Here is a 19,972-nt window from a genome sequence, read left to right as displayed (position 1 = left end):
AGTAAGTCTTGTGCTTCCCGCCTTTCCTGCCTTCGGCCAGAAGTTGTGGCGTGGTACACTCCGTGACGCAGTGCTGCCGGGCATGTTGGGAGGCGTAGTCTTTCCTCCCAAGCCTCGCCCCCGGGGGGATGACGCTACTTCCGGTCTGGCTCCGGAGTTCGCGGACGGGGGTCAACGAGTGTGTTACTGCCACGTCGCGGACGTGGTAAGTATCGCCGCTCTTCCCCGACCCTCGCGTTTCCCCTCCGACTGAGGCAGGTGCCCTGTGTACAGCTCCCGAGCCCCTGAAAAAAGCCTGTCCCGCCGGCGTCCTGGCTGCAGCTGCGAACTCCGATACGGCCCTCGGCCTTAATGCCCTGTAGGGTGGCAGGGAAGCCGCCCGCTATAATCACTCGCTCCCCGCCCCTCCTGCTTGTTTCCAGACTGATTCTTTACTCGGCGCTGTGGGAGGCTTTGCAGAAGCATTTAATCTGGGAAACGGGTGTAACTTTGTTCAAATGTGCTATCCATAAGCCTCCGTGACGTCACACGCTCCTGGTGCGCCGCCTGTTTCGTCACTCTGCCCAGTTCTCCAGCCCCGGTGCTGGTTGTCGGTCTTCCTAGGGACACTTTGTATCCTATACCTCCGCCCAGATTTGCATCTCCGGCTTAGGCCTTTCTTTGGGTCTTCAGTTCCCCGCAGCTGCTGACTGCGCCTCCGCTTGGACAGCCGGCATTTCACAGTCAGCAAGTGCAAAACTGACAGTGCCCTCGCCCCACGCCTGCCTTTCCTCCAGGATTCCCCGTTTCTGCAAACGGCACCGCTGTCCACTGTGCCTGCTAAACACCTGGCCATAGCCCTTGACCTCTCCCTCTCCTCAACTCCTGAACAGCCCAGCGATAACCAAATCTGTGCGTTCTACTGCTAAATGTTGACCATACTTGCCACTACCGGAACTCTCTGGAATGGTCGCTTAAGTACTCTTAAGCAGACCTTCACCAGGGTGTCTGCGCTCCTTGGAATGGATTCTCCCACCTTCACCCGCCCACCACCATCTTTGTTTTGGGATTGTTGATATTTAAACCGAGTTAGCCTTCAGCTCCTTGCTTAAATATTACTTCTTCAGAGAGGATCTCAGTTCAGAGATGTAGGGAGATTCTAGTGCTTGCTTTTCTTTCTTTCTTTCTTTTTTTTTTTTTTTTATTAAAGGTTTATTTATTTCAAAGAGTTACCGGGGTTGAGGGGGGAAGACAGAGAGAGAAAGATCTTCCATCTGTTGGTTCACTCCCCAAATGGCTGCAAAGGCCAGGGCTGAGCCAGGGAAGCCAGGAGCCAGGAACTTCATCCTGGTCTCCCATGTGGATGCACGGGCCCAAGCACGGGCTGTCTTCACTGTTTCCCAGGCCATTAGCAGGGAGCTGGATCAGAAGTGCAGCAGCCACAATATGAACTGGCACCCAAATGGGATGCTGGCGTTGCCAAGTCATGGCTTTACCCAGCCTCCCTAGTGCTTTCACACATGATCTTGGGAATCGACAAAATCCTGGTAAGTCACATATTTTTTCCACTTGACAGAAGAAAAACCATGATTAATGCAATTACACAAAATCATACAGTAAGTAACAGAACTAAATTGCTCTCACTTTTCCTTTTATCTTCAATATCTAAATATGTTTTTTCAGCTGGGCATAAACTATTTTGCTTGATACTCATTTAACTTATTGATAGCTATTTAAATTGTTTCCTTTTTATTTTATTTTGATTTTATTTGTATGGTGGACAACAGAAGGGTAAAGGGACAACACTGAAGCTAAGTTTTTCCTGAACTTTCTTATAAGTTTTTCCTGACTGATTTCTTATAATACATTTCTAAAACTAGACTTGGGAAACAATATAACTTTTCAATAGTTTGCATTTTGTGGAATAAGTAAAAGCCATCACTCCTAAAGAAACATGGTAAAAGACTTGAAAATGAGAAAATGTATAACTATATCTACTTCTTGATCTTTTGAGGATCAGAGTTAACATATGTCCATCATCTAGCACAGTTCACATTGTAAGAACTCAGTGGGTTTTAGTACTTACTTAGCAAGTATTTCAAAATATAATTCTTACTGTGCTGTGTGCTGTTTGGGACATATTTTGAAGATGTGATGTAATCTTTGAAATTTCTCTCGCTAAATATCTTTCTGTCCTCTCCTTCCTGTCCCCTCCCAGTCTTCCTTCCCCCACCCAATACACACACCTGCAAAACAATGTACATCATTTGTCATATATCACCAACTACTTAAAACTGAGCATATGGACTCAAGTAAGGATCCATTCCATTTCACAAGTGCTTTTTTTTCCCCTTTAGTTGCAAATATTGCCCTGTGGTATTCAATTTTCAATTAAAACATGATTTTTTTCATAGCTGTATGATATCCATGATTACTTAACCAATCTTAGTTGGCATTTAGGTTAAGATTCTTTTCTTTTTCTTTTAAGGATTTATTTATTTGAAAGTCAGAGTTACACAGAGAGAGGAGAGGCAGAGAGAGAGAGAGAGAGAGAGAGAGAGAGAGAGAGAGGTCTTCCATCCAATGGTTCACTCCCCAGATAGCTGCAACGGCTGAAGCTTTGCCAACCCGAAGCCAGGAACCAGGAGCTGCTTCTGGGTCTCCCATGTGGGTGCAGGGGCCCAAGGACTTGGGCCATCTTCTGCTGCTTTCCCAGGCCACAGCAGAGAGCAGGATCAAAAGTGGAGCAGCCAGGTCTCGAACCAGCGCCCATAGGGGATGCCGGCGCTTCAGACCAGGACGTTAACCACTGCGCCACAGCGCCGGTCCCAGGTTAACATTCTTATACCTGAATCTTTGTGTGTTTTGCTGATTTCCTTAGACTAAATTTATAACCACAGAATCTCTCGGCCTAGGGTGTGAATACAAGGTTTTCTTTCTCACTGCCACATTCATGGAAGGTTCTTGTCGTTCATGCTTCCATGTCATTGGTGTCTCAGTTTCCTCTCATTGCCTGGACCACCAGGTGTCATTAGGCTCAGTGCTCTGGTCACATTCATAAACTAGTTCTCTACCATGGGTGTTTTCATGTCATTGATAAAACCATCAGGACTATTTAGAAATGCTGTTTCTAGGGGCCGGCGCCGTGGCGCAGTAGGTTAATTCTCTGCCTACTGCGCTAGCATCCCATATGGGCACTGGTTCTAGTCCCGGCTGCCCCTCTTCCAATCCAGCTCTCTGCTGTGACCCGGGAAAGCAGTAGAAGGGGGCCCAAGGACTTTGGCCCCTGCACCCACGGAGACCCGGAAGAAGCTCCTGGCTCCTGGCTTCGGATCAGCGCAGCTCCAGCCGTTGCAGTAATCTGAGGAGTGAACCAACGGAGGAAAGATCTCTCTCTCTGTCTCTCCCTCTCTCTGTCTGTAACTCTACCTCCCAAATAAATAAATAAAATAAAATAAAAAAGCTGTTTCTAATGTCCCTTAGTTAGTGGCTGTCAGCCGTTTACTTTAGTACCACTTTCTGGGACTGGAGGGTGCTTTTAGATATCCCTGTGCCTGGGCCCATGTTAGAGCCCCAATCAGAATCTCTGGGAATGCAGCCCAAGTATCAGTATCTTAAACACCCCAAGGGATTTCAGCATTGAAAAAGATTGCTAACTCCTGCTTCAGAATTTAGGGGATTTTTGTCTCGTTTATATCAATAAAACAAGGAATGAACTCATGAAATATTACCCCAGATTCAGTTATATTTTAATTTACTCTGTTTGACAAGGGAATTTTGGTTTTATTTCTTCTAGGTTGTCTCAGAAATTATGGATATACTCTTCAGAGTGAGAGGAGGACTTGATCTAGCTTTTCAGCTAGCTACTGCTAATGGTATGTCTTCCAGAGAATTCTCCCTTTTTATTACACAATTGATGATAAAATATTCTCAATCTCCATTTTGCAAATGAATCGGAGAGATTCCCACCTCAACAACTCTTGACTGCAGTGCCCTGTTTATACAGACCCTGGGGGCAGTGGTGACAACTGAAGCAATAAGGTTCCTGCTACCCACATGGGACACATGGATTGAGTTAGTGGCTCTGGCTTCAGCCTTGCCCAGGCCCAGCCATTTTGGACATTTGGGTAGTGAATCAGCAGATAGAAATGCTCTCTCTCACTCTCTCTCTCTCTTTCTCCCTCTTTCCCCTTCTTTCCCCCCTCCCTCTCTCCAACCCATCTCTTCAACTAAAATATTATTCTCAATCTTGGTGCATATTCGAATCCCTACTAGCAGACCAACTAAAGTTTCTGGGATGGAGACCCAGGCATCAGCACTTTTTAGCTGATGTCCTGTCAAGGTGAGGACCATTTTACAAGGACCAAACCAAGCTCATCTGCTGTCTGATCTTACTAGAAAAGTGTATCAGTGCCCTAAAATGTGATTGGTGTGGATAAAGCCTTGCGTTTCAGAACGTGGTATATACTGTGAACTATTGCAGCATTTAATCCATTAATTCGCAGATACTACAGCCCCAGCTGTTGTGGGCATTTGGGGAGTGAACCAGAAGAAGGAAGATATCTCTCCCTCTCCCTTTCTCTCTCTTTCTCTGTCACTTCACCTTTCAAATAAAAAATAAATAAATAAGTCTTGGGGAAAAAAATAAAGAGGGGCTGGTATTCTGGCACAGTGAGTTAAATAAATCTTTTTTAAAAAATATCAGCAACAAAAAAAAGTAAAAAAAATAAATAAAAGATATCAGCACAATTGTGAAATAAATATCTAACCACTGGAAAAATAGGTTTAGGATTTAGGTATATAAGGTTAAAATGAGTATCTAGATGTTGTATTGTCTTCTTTTTTAAAGATTTATTTATTTGAGGGACTGGTGCTGTGGAATAGCAGGTCAAGCTGCTGCCTGCAGTACCAGCATCACATATGGTCGCTGGTTCGAGTCCCAGCTGCTCCTCTTCAGATCCAGTTCTCTGCTATGGCCTTGGAAAGCAGTAAAAGGTGGTCCAGGTCCTTGGGCCTCTACATCTGTGTGGGAGACCCAGAAGAAGCTCCTGGCTCCTGGTTCCTGGCTCCTGGCTTCGGATTGGCAGAGCTCCAGCCATTGCAGCCATCTGGGGAGTGAGCCAGTGGATGGGAGATCTCTCGATCTCTCTCTCTCTCTCTCTCTCTCTCTCTCTGCTTCTCTGTAACTCCGCCTTTGAAATAAATAAATGAAGCTTTAAAAAAAAAAAGATTTATTTATTTGAAAGGCAGAGTAACAGAAAGAGACTGAGAAACAAAGAAAGAAAGAGATGGCTGAAGCCAGGAGACTAGAACTCTCCAGGTCTCCGACATGAGTGGGAGGGACCCAAGCACTTGGGCCATCTTCCTCTGCCTTCCCAGGCGAATTAGCAGGGACGCTGGATCAGAAGCAGAGTAGCAGGGACTCCAATATGGAATGCTGGCATGCCAAGCAGCAGCTTAACCTGCTGCACCACAACACTGGCCCTGTTTTCTCCTTTGCATGTGTCTTCTTACACTATTTTGACTTTGAAACCTTGAAAATGTTTCCCAGTTGAATATGTTGAATATTTTTTTAAATATTTTTATTTATTTATTTGACAAGTAGTTACAGACAGTGAGAGAGAGAGACAGAGAGAAAGGTCTTCCTTCCATTGGTTCACCCCCCCAAATGGCCGCTATGGCCAATGCGCTGTGCTGATCCGAAGCCAGGAGCCAGGTGCTTCCTTCTGGTCTCCCACACGGATGCAGGGCCCAAGCACTTGGGCCATCCTTCACTGCACTCCCGAGCCACAGCAGAGAGATGGACTGGAAGAGGGGCAGCTGGGACTAGAACCCGGCACCCATATGGGATGCCGGCGCCGCAGGCAGAGGATTAGCCAAGTAAGCCATGGTGCCGGGCCCAAATATGTTGAATATTAAAAATATTTGAATTTTTAAAGTATTTCAGTGTATTCAAAAAATACTATTTAATTAAAAGGAAACCCTGGGGCTGGCACTGTGGCATAGCAGGTTAATGCACTGGCCTGAGCGCTAGCATCCCATTTGGGCACAAGTTTGAGTCCCAGCTGCTCCACTTCTGATCCAGCTCTCTGCTATGGCCTGGGAAAGCAGTGGAAAATGGCCCAAGTCCTTGGGCCCCGCACCCTCATGAGAGACCCAGAAGAAGCTCCTGGCTTCGGATCAGCGCAGCTCCGGCCATTGCAGCCAATGGGGGAGTGAATCAACGGATGGAAGACCTCTCCCTCTCTCTCTCTTTCTCTCTCTGCCTCTCCTTGTCTCTCTGTGTAAACTCTGACTTAAAGCATATATCCTAACTAATACCAGCTTGATGGTATACCAGAGAAACACTCAAGACTTAGTCTGTAAAGAAAAAGATACAAAGAAGTTTAAATTTCATTCGATAGTTTTATTGCTTTTAGTAATGTGGCATTCTGGAAGTATTAGAATCCCCATACATCGCTGGTGGGAATATAAAATGCAGCTGCTTTGGAAAACGGTTTGGCAGCTTCTCAAAAACTTAGGAAGTTGCTGTCTGACCCAGCAATTCCTTTCCTAGCTGGACATTGAAGAGCATTGGAACCGCATATGCACACAAAACCTGTACATAAATATTCACAGCAGCATCATGCTGTGACAGCCAACAAGTGCAGACACCCCAGACGTACATGAACGTATGACTGTCCACATACTATGATGGAATATTGCTGTGCCATAAAAAAGAATGAGGTACTGACTTATGCTCCAACATAGATGAGTCTTGAAGACACAGTGCTGAGTGAAAGAAGCCAAAAGACAAAAGGCTGTGAGTGAGTTAAGCATGAAAGGCCCCTGATAGGTAAGTCCATGGAGACAAACAGCAGATAAGTGATTACCATGGTTACTATTCTGACATTCTCCACGTTTCAAAAGTGATTTATTTTTGTATTTGAAAGGCAAAGTAACAGAGAGGAGAGACAGAAAAAGAGATCTTGGATCTGCTGGTTCACTCTCCAGATGGCTTCAACAGCCAGGGCTGGTCCAAGCCAAAGCCAGGAGCCTAGAATTCCTTCCTGGTCTCCTACATGGGAAGCAGAGGCCCAACTGCTCAGACCATCTTCTGCAGCCTTCGCAGGCGCATTAGCAGGAAGCTGGATCTGAAGTGGAGTAGCCAGGACTCAAACCAGGTTTCTGAAATGGGATGCCGGTATCACAGGTGGCAGCTTAACACTGCTGCGCCACAATGCTAGCCCTGAGATATCTCCATTTTGCTAGTGAAACTGACTGAGAGATTACATAAATTAAGATTATGTAGTTAGTATGTGGATTAAACAGAATTTAAACTTAGCCTTTGTCTCAGGACTCCCACCAGCCCTTGGGACATACTGCAAATAGGAAGATGAAGAAAATAACATTTTCAGTAGAAAATATAGCTTGAATGAAGGAGTGACTGATAATACAAAGATGCTTCAAAAAGTTTATAGAAATAGAATTAAAAGATTAAACATTCATTTTTCTGTGAACTTTCTGAAGACTCCCTTTGAAGTGTAGGTTTTCATCCTGGGTTGATAAAAATGTTCTAGAATTAGATGGTGATGGCTGTAAAATTTTGTGAATACACTAAAAGCCACTGAGTGGTATACTTTGAAAGAAAGGATTTTAGGGTCTGTGAATTTATCTCAATTTTTAAAATTTATTATTTAAGTGAAAGAGAAACAAACGGAGAGATTTCTCAACCATTGGTTCAGTCCCCAAATGCCCACCACAGCCAGAGCCAGATCGGGCGAAAGCCAGGAACATGAACTCAATCCAGGTATCCTGTGTGGATGGCAGGGACCCAGCTGCTTGAGCCATCACTGCTGCCTTCCATGGTTCCCTATAGCTGGGAGCAGGAATTGGGACCAGAGCCAGAACTCAAACACAGTCACTCCAATATGGCACACAGGTGTCCCAAGCTCTGTCTTAATGGATCCACCGAACACTTACCCCATATCTCAGTTTTTTAAAAAGACAAAAAATATTTTCTTATAATTATTAAATATTGGAAATGTGCATTTGAGAGTTATTTTTTGTTTTAAAGATTTACTTATTTGTTTGAGAGGCATAGTTAGAGAGAGAAGAGGTCTTCCATTTGCTGGTTCACTTCCCAAATAGTCACAAGGGCTGATCTGAAGCCAGGAGCCAGGAGCTTCATCTGGGTCTCTCACATGGGTGCAGAGGCCCAAGCACTTGAGCCATCCTCCACCGCTTTCCCAGGCCATCAGCAGGAAGCTGGACTGGAAGTGGAGCAGCCAGGATTTGAACCAGCGCCCCTATGGGATACCAGCACCATAGGTGGATGCTTAACCTACTGCACCACAGTGCAGGCCCCGAGTGTTAATTTTAGTAATAATGCTTGGTTTTGTGTATGTTTGGAAGCATTCGTGCTGCAAAGTGTAAGATTTTTCTTAAATTTCATTTATATTCTTTTAATTTAGAAATTTTTATCAAGAAGGCACTAAAACATGTGCTAAGTGACCTGTCAGCCAAGCTTTCTTCAAATGCACTTGTGTTCAGAATCTGCCATAGTTCGGTTTATATTTGGCCTAACAGCGACTTCAACACCATTCCAGGAGAACTGACTGATGATTCACCTTGTAAGAACATAATGCGCTTTATTCAGTGAGTATGTGTGAAGTTTTCTAGAAACATTTTCAAAATAGCACTTCATATTATAAACTTCTTGATGTATGAAAATTTAGACTTGAACAGGAAGAAGATACAAAACGAAAATTCATGAGAAAGAAAGAAAAAAAGTCATCAGACATGGTAAGGAAATCAACTATCTTTATTGATAAATTGTATGTATTTTTCTATTGATAAAATTTGAAATCTTTGTATTTGGAGCTGAGTGAAATCCTAAGAGGTAATTTAAACTAACCCTCTTATTTTTACACTTCTGTATTGAGGTCCAAAAAGATTACATGACTTGGCAAAGGTCATATGTCTGTTTTGTAGATCTAAGCTTTAATCCCATTATGATACACATTTTGAAGGTTTTCTCTTAATGACCTTTTGCTCCCACAAAAAATAAAATTCCCTGAGTATATTTACAAATTATTTAAAAATAAATAAAAAAGAGCCATTCTAAAACATGACAAAGTAACCCATTATGCTGTGTAAGGTAATAAATGTAATAAATGATTTGTTTTTATTTATACTGTTCTTGGCTCTCAAGTTTTTAAAAAACATTTTAACTGATACATAACAATTATGTATTTTTGTGGGACCAAGAGATGTTTTGGTACATGTATACATTGCATAATGTTCAAATCAAGGTAAACATATCTACTCATTTATCATTTCCTTATGGTGAATACATTCAAATCCCTGTATTTTTATATATACAAAGATTTTAAAATATATGTGTTTATGATATGTATATGTAATATAATTGTTATCTACAGTCACCCAACTGTGCAACTGAACACCAAAACTCCTTTTGCCTAACTATAACCTGTTAATCAAACTTTCTCCATCCTTCTCTCCTCTGTACTCTTCTCAGCCCCTGGTAACCACCATTCAACTCCCAACTTCTATGAGATTATTGATTTTGAACCTATCTTATTGAGTATCTACCATATGCTACAAACTTTACCAGAAGTTGGAAATAAAAAGTGGAGCTAGTTCTTCAAGGCAGGAAACTCTATGAAGTTAATGACTAGTGTTTTCCCAAGCTGGTCACGGGGAATGGGTCAGCATGAATTTGAAACGGTGGTCTGAGGCCTCTTCAGGAGAGGTGTACCTCAACCACTGGTCATGGCAATAGAGAAGAAGGAATGGATATAAGAGATATGTAGGGGAATGAATTGTACTTGGAAATTAATTTGATATGGCATGACCTGTGTCTTGTTTGCATTAAGATGGTAGGAGGGATATGGGGTCACTTTGGGTCATGTTTAAGACACTAGTGAGAAATACAGGTGACTGTTAAGTTTATAAATGTGGAATGCACAAAATTGTGGGGTGGAGATGATTTGAAGATTACCAGTAGCTGGAGCTATATATCTTATTTTTCATCAGAACACTGCTTTTAGCATCCAACAGTAATTTTTGCCAGAATCCAGTACTAATCTGGTGGTTCCAAAGTGGTGATTTTTCTAAGTCTATCATTTCCTTCAACATTTTTTTTGGTGACATTATACCATGAGGAAGAGCTCTTCCAGTTCTGTGTTGATTAGGTGCATTAAAGTATAGATGCTTATTTTATGCAAAGGGATATAATCTGTTACTATCATTTGTTATTTTGAAGCTCACATTTTCCAAGATTTCTCTAATAGATGCTATTCAAGCTGACTCCAGTGTCCTATTGACATTGTATTTTTGAACACTTCCTGCTTTCTTCTGTAAGATATCCCAGGTATAACATGTCCTTTCCCTGCTCCAGCTCAGGAATGAGTCCGTACTCCATAGAGCACACACACATACATACACCTGTAGTCCACATCTACACATACATACACTTGTAGTATTACATATATTCCTGTTTGTGTAAATCACATTGATAGCTCCAGTGCAACATCAACCCCATGGAGTTCCTAGCTTCCCATTGAGAAGCCTGACTCGCAGTAGCCTCAGTGTTTTCACTACACAGGAAGTAGTTTTGGAATTACAGCCCATGCTACTTAAAAATCAAACCCACTAAATGGAGTTTAACATTTGTTAGTAGCACTTTACATTTTTATTTCAAGGTACATAGTTACCTGTTTAAAAGTTCCTTTGATATATGGTTATTTTATAATATTTTTCATTTGATTTTTTAAAAAAGCATTAAGTGGTAAGAATGGTTTAGAGACCCCCAGTGAACTTTAACTTAGATTTAACATTTGTTAACATATTGTCAATCTATTGTCATCTTTACTTCCTGTTCACTCTTCCCTCTTGCCCCAGATTATTTTGAAGCAGAAAGGAGTTTCTCTGAACATAAGATTTGTGCTTTGAAACAATTCCTATAATATAGCATTATTTGTGATCCTTTTAAAGTCCTTTTAGTTACCCTTTAGTGTTGAATTTACTACAAGTTGACTGTTACTGTTTATCTATATAGCATCAAATAGTAAATATAGATCTTATGCTGGAAATGTCAACCTCTCTGGCAGCTGTAACCCCCATCATCGAGAGGGAAAGCGGAGGACACCACTATGTTACTATGACTTTACCTGTCGATGCAGTTTTATCTGTTGCTCCAGAAGAAGCATGGGGGAAGTAAGTATTTTTACAGTACTACTGCCTCATATAAATGAGGACCCTTCCCCAAAGAAATCAGAGCCCATTTTTAAATATCATGTAGACATATCCAGGTGGTGGTTGTTTTTACTATGATTTGTTTCTTGTTATTAACCCAAGAGTCTTCTAGCAATTAAATATTTGAAGGAAGGTAGCGTAGCATGCAAAAACTTAGAGGGTTTCCCTTTATCCACACAAAGCAAACATTGCTTGATTTAGACTTTTGTTAACAAACCTGATCCAATCAAGTTTTTACCGTATCAGGGATGTGTTAGCTCCACACTGTGATTTGTAGTAGCCGCTATAACTTTCTTATAACATACTTGTATATCTCTCCCTACAGAGTTCGTAAACTTCTAGTTGATGAAATTCTTAATCAACTAACTGATATGGAAAAATGCATTTTGAAATATATGAAAGGAACTTCAATTGTGGTCCCTGAACCATTGCACTTTTTATTACCAGGGGAAAAAAATCTTGTAACAATTTCGTATCCCTCAGGAATTCCAGATGGTCAACTGCAGGCCTACAGAAAGGTAAAGCCAGTTCATTTACTCTTAGAAAAAAAGATAATAACTACCACTCATTTTGTATTTCTAACAAGTAGAAATCCTTTTGTGATTTAATTTAAGTGTGGGAGTAGACTATTAGTTTTACATATTATTTACTTTCTGTTCTCATGGAACTTCTTTTAAAAATATTATTCATTGTTGTAGGCAGTCATATAGTATAAAATTGATTAAGTTTGTGAGCTGGAAGACCACGCCTTCACCACACCCTTGTGTGACCTCATGCCCCTGCCTGACCACACCTATGTTCCCACCTGCCAATCAGGCTAATCAACCACTCCCCTTTGGAAGCAGATTAAAGGCCTGGGACATGATGGGCCCACCCCTTTGCCTTCTTCCTCACTGCCCTGAATCCACTTGCTGCCCTGCACCTTCAGGGCAGAGCCAACGGCCCCACACTTTCTGGCCTGCACACTACTCCAAGTGGCTGGCTCCTGGTGCTCGGTATGGATCCAGATTTGCCCCTCTCTCTTGGACAGAGCCCTCACTCTCCTATACATCTCTCTCACTAAATAAAAGGCTTAAAACCTAAGTATTATTCATAAAAAAATGTCCTAAGACTAGCTGTAACATTTTAACTCAAATACTCAGTGTGGTTTATATATTCTCAAAATACTTACATTTTTCCATAATGAAATACAGAGATGAAAAGATGCTTACATGCCTTGAGTAGCTGATGAATATTAACAAATTTCTCTTCTCTTAGGTTACCTCCAGATTTGTGAAGGAGACAAGATTGCAATTAGGGAAGAGAAATTAAAATTTATGCTAATTCTGATTAAAATTTATGCTAATACTCTACTGTAGGTAGAGTTATTTTGGTTTTATTGAGGGAATTTTGGGGAAAACCTGACCTGGGGCTTTGCTTGTCACCTGTGCCCGTTATATCCTGAAACATCTTCTCAGGAGCAGTGTCACACTCTAACCCCCTGTACCTCTCAGTCAGTGTGAAGTGTATTGATTTGCAGAGGCAGCAGCCAGACGAGCAGACCTATTCAAACTCGAGAGTACATAGAGGGTATGACAAAGAAAGTGTCAGACTTTTCAAAGTAACTATTACATGTTTTTATACAGTTTGGGAAAATAACACATTTTAGACACCTACATTTTTATTTTCATGCCATGTTGGCTTGGTTTTATCCCACCAACTTCTACTCCATAATTGCTACCCCTTATATTTGTTAAGCACTGTAGACATGAGTTTTCAAAATAATATAATTTTATCATTGTTATTTTTCTTTGTTCCCTTACAATTTATTTTTTTTTCTTTTTAAAATTTATTTATTTGAGGGGCTGGTACTGTGGCATAGCAGGTAAACCCACTACTTGCGGTGCCAGCAGTCCGTATGGGCAGTGGTTAAAGTCCTGGCTGCTCCACTTCTGATCTAGCTCCCTGCTAATGTGCCTGGAAAAGCAGCAGAAGATGGCCTGAGTACTTGGGCTCCTGCACCCACATGGCTCCTGGCTTCAGATCAGCCCAGCTCTTGCCATTGGGGCCATTTGGTGAGTGAACCTGTGGATGGAAGATCTCTCTCTCTAACTCTTGCCTTTCAAATAAATAAATAAATCTTTTTTAAAAATTATTATTTGAAAGGCAGGAAGACAAAGATACAGACACAGAGAGATCTCCCATCTGCTGTTTGACTCCCTAAATGCCCATGACAGCCAGGGCCAGGCAGAAGCTAAAAGCTGAGAACTCAATTCCAGTTCCTCAGTCTGGGTCTCAGGGATGGCAGGGCCCCAACTTCGTGAGCCACCATCTGCTACCTCCCAGGGTGTGCATTCACCTGGGACTCAAATCCAGGAGCTCCAGTATGGGATTGTGGGTGTCCTAAGTGGCATATTAACCACTGTACCAAATGCCTGCCCCTGTCTCCTTCCAGTGTGTATCCATACACGTGCATAGACAAAAGTAAATCTTATTTGGTTTTAGTTTACTTTTCAACATCTTTGTCCTTAGTGAGCTCACTCAGAAGTATGTTTGAAGACTTTTATAACCAAGTATAGTTAATTTTATAATTTATTTTTAAGTTTATTAACTAGGAATCCAAATCATTAACTTTACTGATTTCAATTTAATTTAGGAGTTACATGATCTCTTCAATCTGCCTCATGACAGACCTTATTTCAAAAGGTCTAATGCTTACCACTTTCCAGATGAACCATACAAAGATGGTTACATTAGGAATCCACATACGTACCTTAATCCACCCAACATAGAGACTGGTATGGTGAGTTTAACTGATTATTTATGTGAGTCAGTTGATCATTAATGTCATTAGTAGAAGCTGTTACAGATTGATTCATAATATGTATTATTCCTATAATCTAATTTATCATCCAGCTGTCATTCATGTGGACTAGAAAGATTAGAAATAGACAGTATATGCCACATTTCTCTTACTGAACTCCATCTCTGATTTAAAGTTTGTCTCATTTTTTTCATTTTGAACACATGAGAAATCATGCTAATTAAGGGCATAGTCTGTCCAAACCACACTATAGGAGGGATCTAATAAGAGGCTTATTTTCTGTGTATCGTGTCCCTAGTTGGAAGGGATGCAACCTCCTTAAAGACAGCTTGAATAAGAGGATTGGCAGAGGGTGGGGAAAGGCCATTTGGGGAGTGAACCAACAGAAGGAAGACCTTTCTCTCTGTCTCTCCCTCTCACTGTCTGTAACTCTACCTCTCAAATAAAATCTTTTAAAAAAAAATGTTTCTTTGAGGGGCCAGTGCTGTGGCAGAGCGGGTTAAAGCCCCGCCTGCAGCGCCAGCATTACATATGGGCACCTGTTTGAGTCCCAGCTGCTCCACTTCCAATTCAGTTCCCTGCTAATGTGCCTAGAAAAGCAGCAGAGATATAATTTTCTCTTTTTTAAAAGATTTATTTATTTGAAAGGAAGAGTTACAGAGAGAGGTAGAGACAGAGACAACAAATAGCCCCAGATAGCCCCAACAGCTGGAGCTGTGCCTATCTAAAGCCAGGAACCAGGAGCCCCAAGCCTCTTCTAGATCTCCCATGGGGGCCATCTTCTGCTGCTTTCCCAGGTGCATTAGCAGGGGACTAGATCAGAAGTGGAGCAGCCGGTTCTTGAACTGGTGCCCATATGGGATGCCAGCACTGCAGGTGGCAGTTTTTTCATTACACCACAGCACTGGCCCCATAAAATGAATCTTTAAGAAAAAAAAGAAAGTGTTTCTTTGTCACAGTCATAGAATCATAGAATAGGAGTCTCAAACAGTAGAATTCTAGATGGCTTTTTGGTTGATTATTACATAACTGTTTTCTCTCAGACTATTCAGAGCTCTAGAGTAGGGAGCATTTTTAATATATGCATTTTAAATTCTTAATAGTTCCTTACAGGGGCCAGCGCCATGGCTCACTTGGCTAATCCTCCGCCTGCGGCGCCAGCATCCCATATGGGCACCAGATTCTAGTCCCTGTTGCTCCTCTTCCAGTCCAGCTCTCTGCTGTTGCCCAGGAAGGCAGTGGAGGATGGCCCAAGTTCTTGTGCCCTGCCTCCGCATGGGAGACCAAGAGGAAGCACCTGGCTCCTGGCTTTGGATGGGCACAGCGGGCCAACCGTAGCAGCCATTTAGGGGGTGAACCAATGAAAAAGGAAGACCTTTCTCTCTGTCTCCCTCTCACTGTCTAACTCTGCCTGTCAAAAAAAAAAAAAAAAAAAAAATAGTTCCTTACAAAGAACCTGGATATTTAAGGTGCTAAATGAATGATGATGATTTTTGACAATAGGTTTCTCGTTTGTATTACAAAGATGCAAAAAGCATTTTGTAAGTATTTATTTTGTAATCTTTGGTATACACATATAATATCCATGGAAGTTTTAAAGCATGGTAAGGAGATGAATATCAGGGAGCCCTACCAATTTAAACCCTGGGACATTCCCAATATGAACATGTGTTCCCTCCTTATCACTCTTCTGTTTCCCCAGCATAGTCCCAAGAGGAACTATTATGCTGAGTTTTGTGTTCATCATTCCTTTCCTTTCTTAAGAATTAGTTTCAGCACACATGCACGTATTACCTCAATAATTCAGGTCTTAGTTTTGCCTTTTTTGGAATTTTACAAAAATTGTATCATACTATATGTGGTCTTCTACAACTTGCTTTTCCACTCAATATTATAAATATTAATATTTACCCATGGTGGTTTGTGTAACTGTAGTTCAGTTATCTTTATCATACCTGTGCATGATTTTTCCCAGACTTTTTGCTAGACAATCCTCCTGTGAATATTCTTGTATATATCTCAAATGCACCTGTGCAGCAGTTGCTAACACGTGTGTCAACTATAAAAAGGACCTGTTGTAGAAGCTTGCATTCATAAATGAATTAAGACACACTGCATGTTCTCATTGAGCTCACATATTAATGTGGGTAAGCTGGTATTTTTAAAGTAATAAGAAAAATTTCAAGTGCTTTGAAAAAAAAATAGAGGTTAACATTGTGGCACAGTGAGTTAAGCTGCTGCCTGCAATGCTGGCATCCCATATGAGTGCCTGTTTGAGCCCCGGCTGCTTCACTTCCAATCTGGCTCCCTGCTACTGTGCCTGGGGAGGCAGTGGAGGATGGCCCATGTACTGGGGCTCCTCTCATCCGTGTGGCAGAAGCAGAAGCTTCTAGCTCCTGACTGCAGACCCACCCAGCTGTGGGCCTTGCGGCTGTTTGGAGAGTGAACCAGCAGATGGAGGCTCTCTCTCTCTGCCTCTCTCTTTGTAATTCTGTCATTCAAATAAATACATCTTTAAAATAAAAAATAAAGCAGGCTGCCAAAGCAGAGGGTGGGTGATAAGAGTGAGCATACTATTGTTAGGTTGGAAGACCTGTTGCTAAAACTTGAATAAGACCTAAATGAGGTAAGGGTGCAAGTCATGATATTACTTGGGTAAAGGGTATTCTAGGCTGAGAGAACTGTAATACTCTATGGTCAGATGACCCCTGGTATATTTGAACCTAAAGCAGAGGAAGCAACAGAGAAAAGTGTAGGAAATGCAGTTGGAGAGCCGCCAAAAGGCAGGTGTGGCTGGGCCCATGGTGAAGACTTGGGACCAGCCGGTGCTGTGGTATGGCGGGTTGAGCCGCGTTGCTGCCTGCAGCACATATGGGATGCCAATTCGAGTCCCAGCTGCTCTACTTCCAATCCAGCTCCTTGCTAATGTTCTTGAGAAAGCAGTAGAAGATGAACCAAATTCTTGGGCCCCTGTACCCACATGCGAGACCTGGAAAAAGCTTCAAGCTCCTGGCTTCAGCCTGGCCCAGCCCCAGCCATTGTGGCCATTTGGGGAATGAACCAGCAGATGGAAGACCTCTCTCTCCCTCTCTCCTTTTCTCTCTCTCTCTCTCTCTCTCTCTCTTTCTCTTTCTCTCTCTGGCTCTGCCTTTCAAAATAAATCTCAAAAAAAAAAAAGAAAAAAAAAGACAGGACTTGGGACTCTTATAAAACCAATGCGTATATAATGTTGAACCACAGTTCTGTAGAGGCATTTTTATAATGAACTGTATAGACTATAGCTCTGAGAACCTTAGACATGACTCAGGTGTGGATATAGACAATGTGCTTCTAACTAAGTATTTTACTGTTCTTTTTGCATAGATTCACGTCGTCCAGGGCATATATGGTTATCATCACTATATGCAGGATCGGATAGATGACAATGGCTGGGGCTGTGCTTATCGCTCACTGCAGACTATCTGCTCTTGGTTCAAACATCAGGGGTACACAGAGAGGTCCATTCCAACACACCGGGAAATTCAGCAGGTACCGAGCACCCCATTTTAAATGACTAGCTGATATACCATCAATACTTACTACCTTGTGGTACAGATTTATTTCTGTTTTGAAGAAAGAGATATAGCAGTAATCAGAGAAAATGCTCTAAATGTAATTTTTAATAGCTGTTTTGTGTATGGATTTTGTTATTTTTTAAATACATAAAGGCACTAGTTGATGCCGGTGACAAACCAGCAACATTTGTTGGATCACGACAGTGGATTGGATCTATTGAGGTACAGCTAGTACTAAACCAACTGATTGGGATAACTTCAAAAATACTGTTTGTCAGGTAAGGACACTTCAAAAAACTAATCATTTAAAGTGATAAGTTGTCATTTTTATTAAAATAAAAACTTCTTGTTACTTTTTGCTGTCGTTTATTTTTGCTCCTTTCTCTTGCTCCAACTACCTTGTTGCTTTGTAAATCTCATTTTTTAAAATACTAAATATTTTTCTTGGTGGTTTTATAGCAAACTTTTCTGTTTATAAGTAAATGTTCTGATTTTCACCTGTATTGCCTAAGCCTAATTTTAGCCTAGAAGAGGAAAACTTTGAAATATATTAACTTTGAGTAAGGTTATAGAAAATCATTTTTTTAATGCTCAAGTCTTAAAGTCTTGAAAGGAGAGAATCAAATGTTGATCCATGACTGGAGCTTTTTGTTTGCCTCCTACTTTTTCTTCCCAAAATATTAATAAGCCAATACTGTGTCCAATCTATTCATTTTATTTTTTCCAACAGTTTAAGCATGATTATAATATTAGAATATGAGAAAATATAAATAACACCATTTTCTATCACCATAACTAACTTACTCCAAATTATGAGCTTAAGTTTTAAAATACATTTTTATACCTATAGTAACATTATCTATAATTATCCAAGTACTAAAATATGTCTGATCTTATGATTGAAATTTGGAGTGGCTGTAGGAATCAGTTCTTACAAATGATAGGTTAAGTACTGAAGACCTGCTGAAAAGTGAAAGCTTGGGTACATTAATACCTTATTTATACATCCTTTATAAGCAAGAGCGAAGTTTTAGTGCCACCTGACACCTCCCTCCAAAAATATGTCCCTTCTCTTCTTGAAAGTACAGGTTGTGTAGTGTGTTGAAATATTCCCTAACAGGGAATACATTGTACTTGAAAACCTTTTGCAGTTTCCACACTGGCTTCCCAGACATGTGCGTTAGTCCTGGAACCCTCCTCTGTCTTATCCATAGGACGGGTCTCACTGTTCCCAGTGTAAGCATGAGAAAACACAGACTCAGAAGTCCGACAGCAAGGACACAAGAACGCAGGACTTAAAACTCGTCCTTCTGCCTTTCTCCCTCCCTCTCTCTCTCTCTCTCTCTCTAACTATCTGTCAAAAAAAAAAAAAAAAAAAAAAAAAAAAAAAGTCCTGATAATTCAGTCCACCCATAAGAACCCCCTTAGTGCAGCTCAACCAATTCCAACCTCATGGTAAAAATTCAGCACCTTAGTTACACAGTTCTTAAAGCAGCAGATCAAGGTTTTCTTACTGCTTTCCTAGGATTTTAATGGCCTTAAGTACTTAAAAAGTTTGTGTTGCTTTGAACTGTTCGTTAAGTCACTTCCCTAAGTGTTTTTTTCTATAACAAGCTAGAAAAGAAAACAAAATGGTGGAAAACACTGACTCCTCAAGTTTATTATATGAGCCTAACATTGAAAGTAGTTCATCTGATCATGTTTTCCTTGATCCAGGGTAACTAATAGAGTACCTGAAATGTAATGTATTGGAGTGAAGTGGACATTTTTCAAATTTAATGATTGTTTACAGCCTTTGTCTCTTCTGTTGAGGAACGGTGTTTTTTTCTTCATATTATTTGTTAAACTCTATTACTATTATTATTAGTATAGGGTTAATTATATAATCATTAAGTAAACTGAAAATAGACGTTTGTAAGAATTAATAGTGGGATGGCTGGCGCTGCGGCTCACTAGGCTAATCCTCCACCTGCAGAGCCAGCACCCCGGATTCTAGTCCCGGTTGGGGCGCCGGATTCTGTCCCGGTTGCTCCTCTTCCAGTCCAGCTCTCTGCTGTGGCCCGGGAGTGCAGAGGAGGATGGCCCAAGTGTTTGGGTCCTGTACCCACATGTGAGACCAGGAGGAAGCACCTGGCTCCTGGCTTCAGATCGGCGCATTGTGCTGGCCGTAGCAGCCATTTGTGCGGTGAACCAACAGAAGGAAGACCTTTCTCTCTGTCTCTCCCTAACTCTGCCTGTCAAAAAAAAAAAAAAAAAAAAAAAAAAGAAGAAGAAGAAGAATTAATAGTGGGACTGTGAGAGGGAGGAGGAAAGGTTGGAGCATGGGTAAAGTATCACTGTGTTCCTAAATCTGTATATATGAAATACATGAAATTTG

The 19,972-nt window shown here is 41.4% G+C and overlaps 1 protein-coding gene across 1 annotated transcript in view; it reads left to right on the top strand.

The window, feature by feature from the left end:
- The first annotated feature begins 67 nt into the window (after positions 1-67).
- The window catches only part of UFSP2 (UFM1 specific peptidase 2), a 23,519-nt gene continuing 3,614 nt past the window's right edge, over positions 68-19,972 (top strand). The window contains exons 1-9 of the mRNA XM_008250630.3: positions 68-205; positions 3,776-3,854; positions 8,433-8,616; positions 8,697-8,763; positions 11,042-11,199; positions 11,564-11,756; positions 13,874-14,020; positions 17,405-17,569; positions 17,749-17,873. Coding sequence (XP_008248852.2) covers positions 83-205; positions 3,776-3,854; positions 8,433-8,616; positions 8,697-8,763; positions 11,042-11,199; positions 11,564-11,756; positions 13,874-14,020; positions 17,405-17,569; positions 17,749-17,873 — 1,241 coding nt within the window. The 5' untranslated portion in view covers positions 68-82. The remainder of the gene's footprint in view (positions 206-3,775; positions 3,855-8,432; positions 8,617-8,696; positions 8,764-11,041; positions 11,200-11,563; positions 11,757-13,873; positions 14,021-17,404; positions 17,570-17,748; positions 17,874-19,972) is intronic.

This window comes from Oryctolagus cuniculus, chromosome 2 (assembly GCF_964237555.1).
Source record: "Oryctolagus cuniculus chromosome 2, mOryCun1.1, whole genome shotgun sequence".
NCBI lineage: Eukaryota > Metazoa > Chordata > Mammalia > Lagomorpha > Leporidae > Oryctolagus > Oryctolagus cuniculus.
This window is presented reverse-complemented; position numbering and strand designations above follow the sequence as displayed.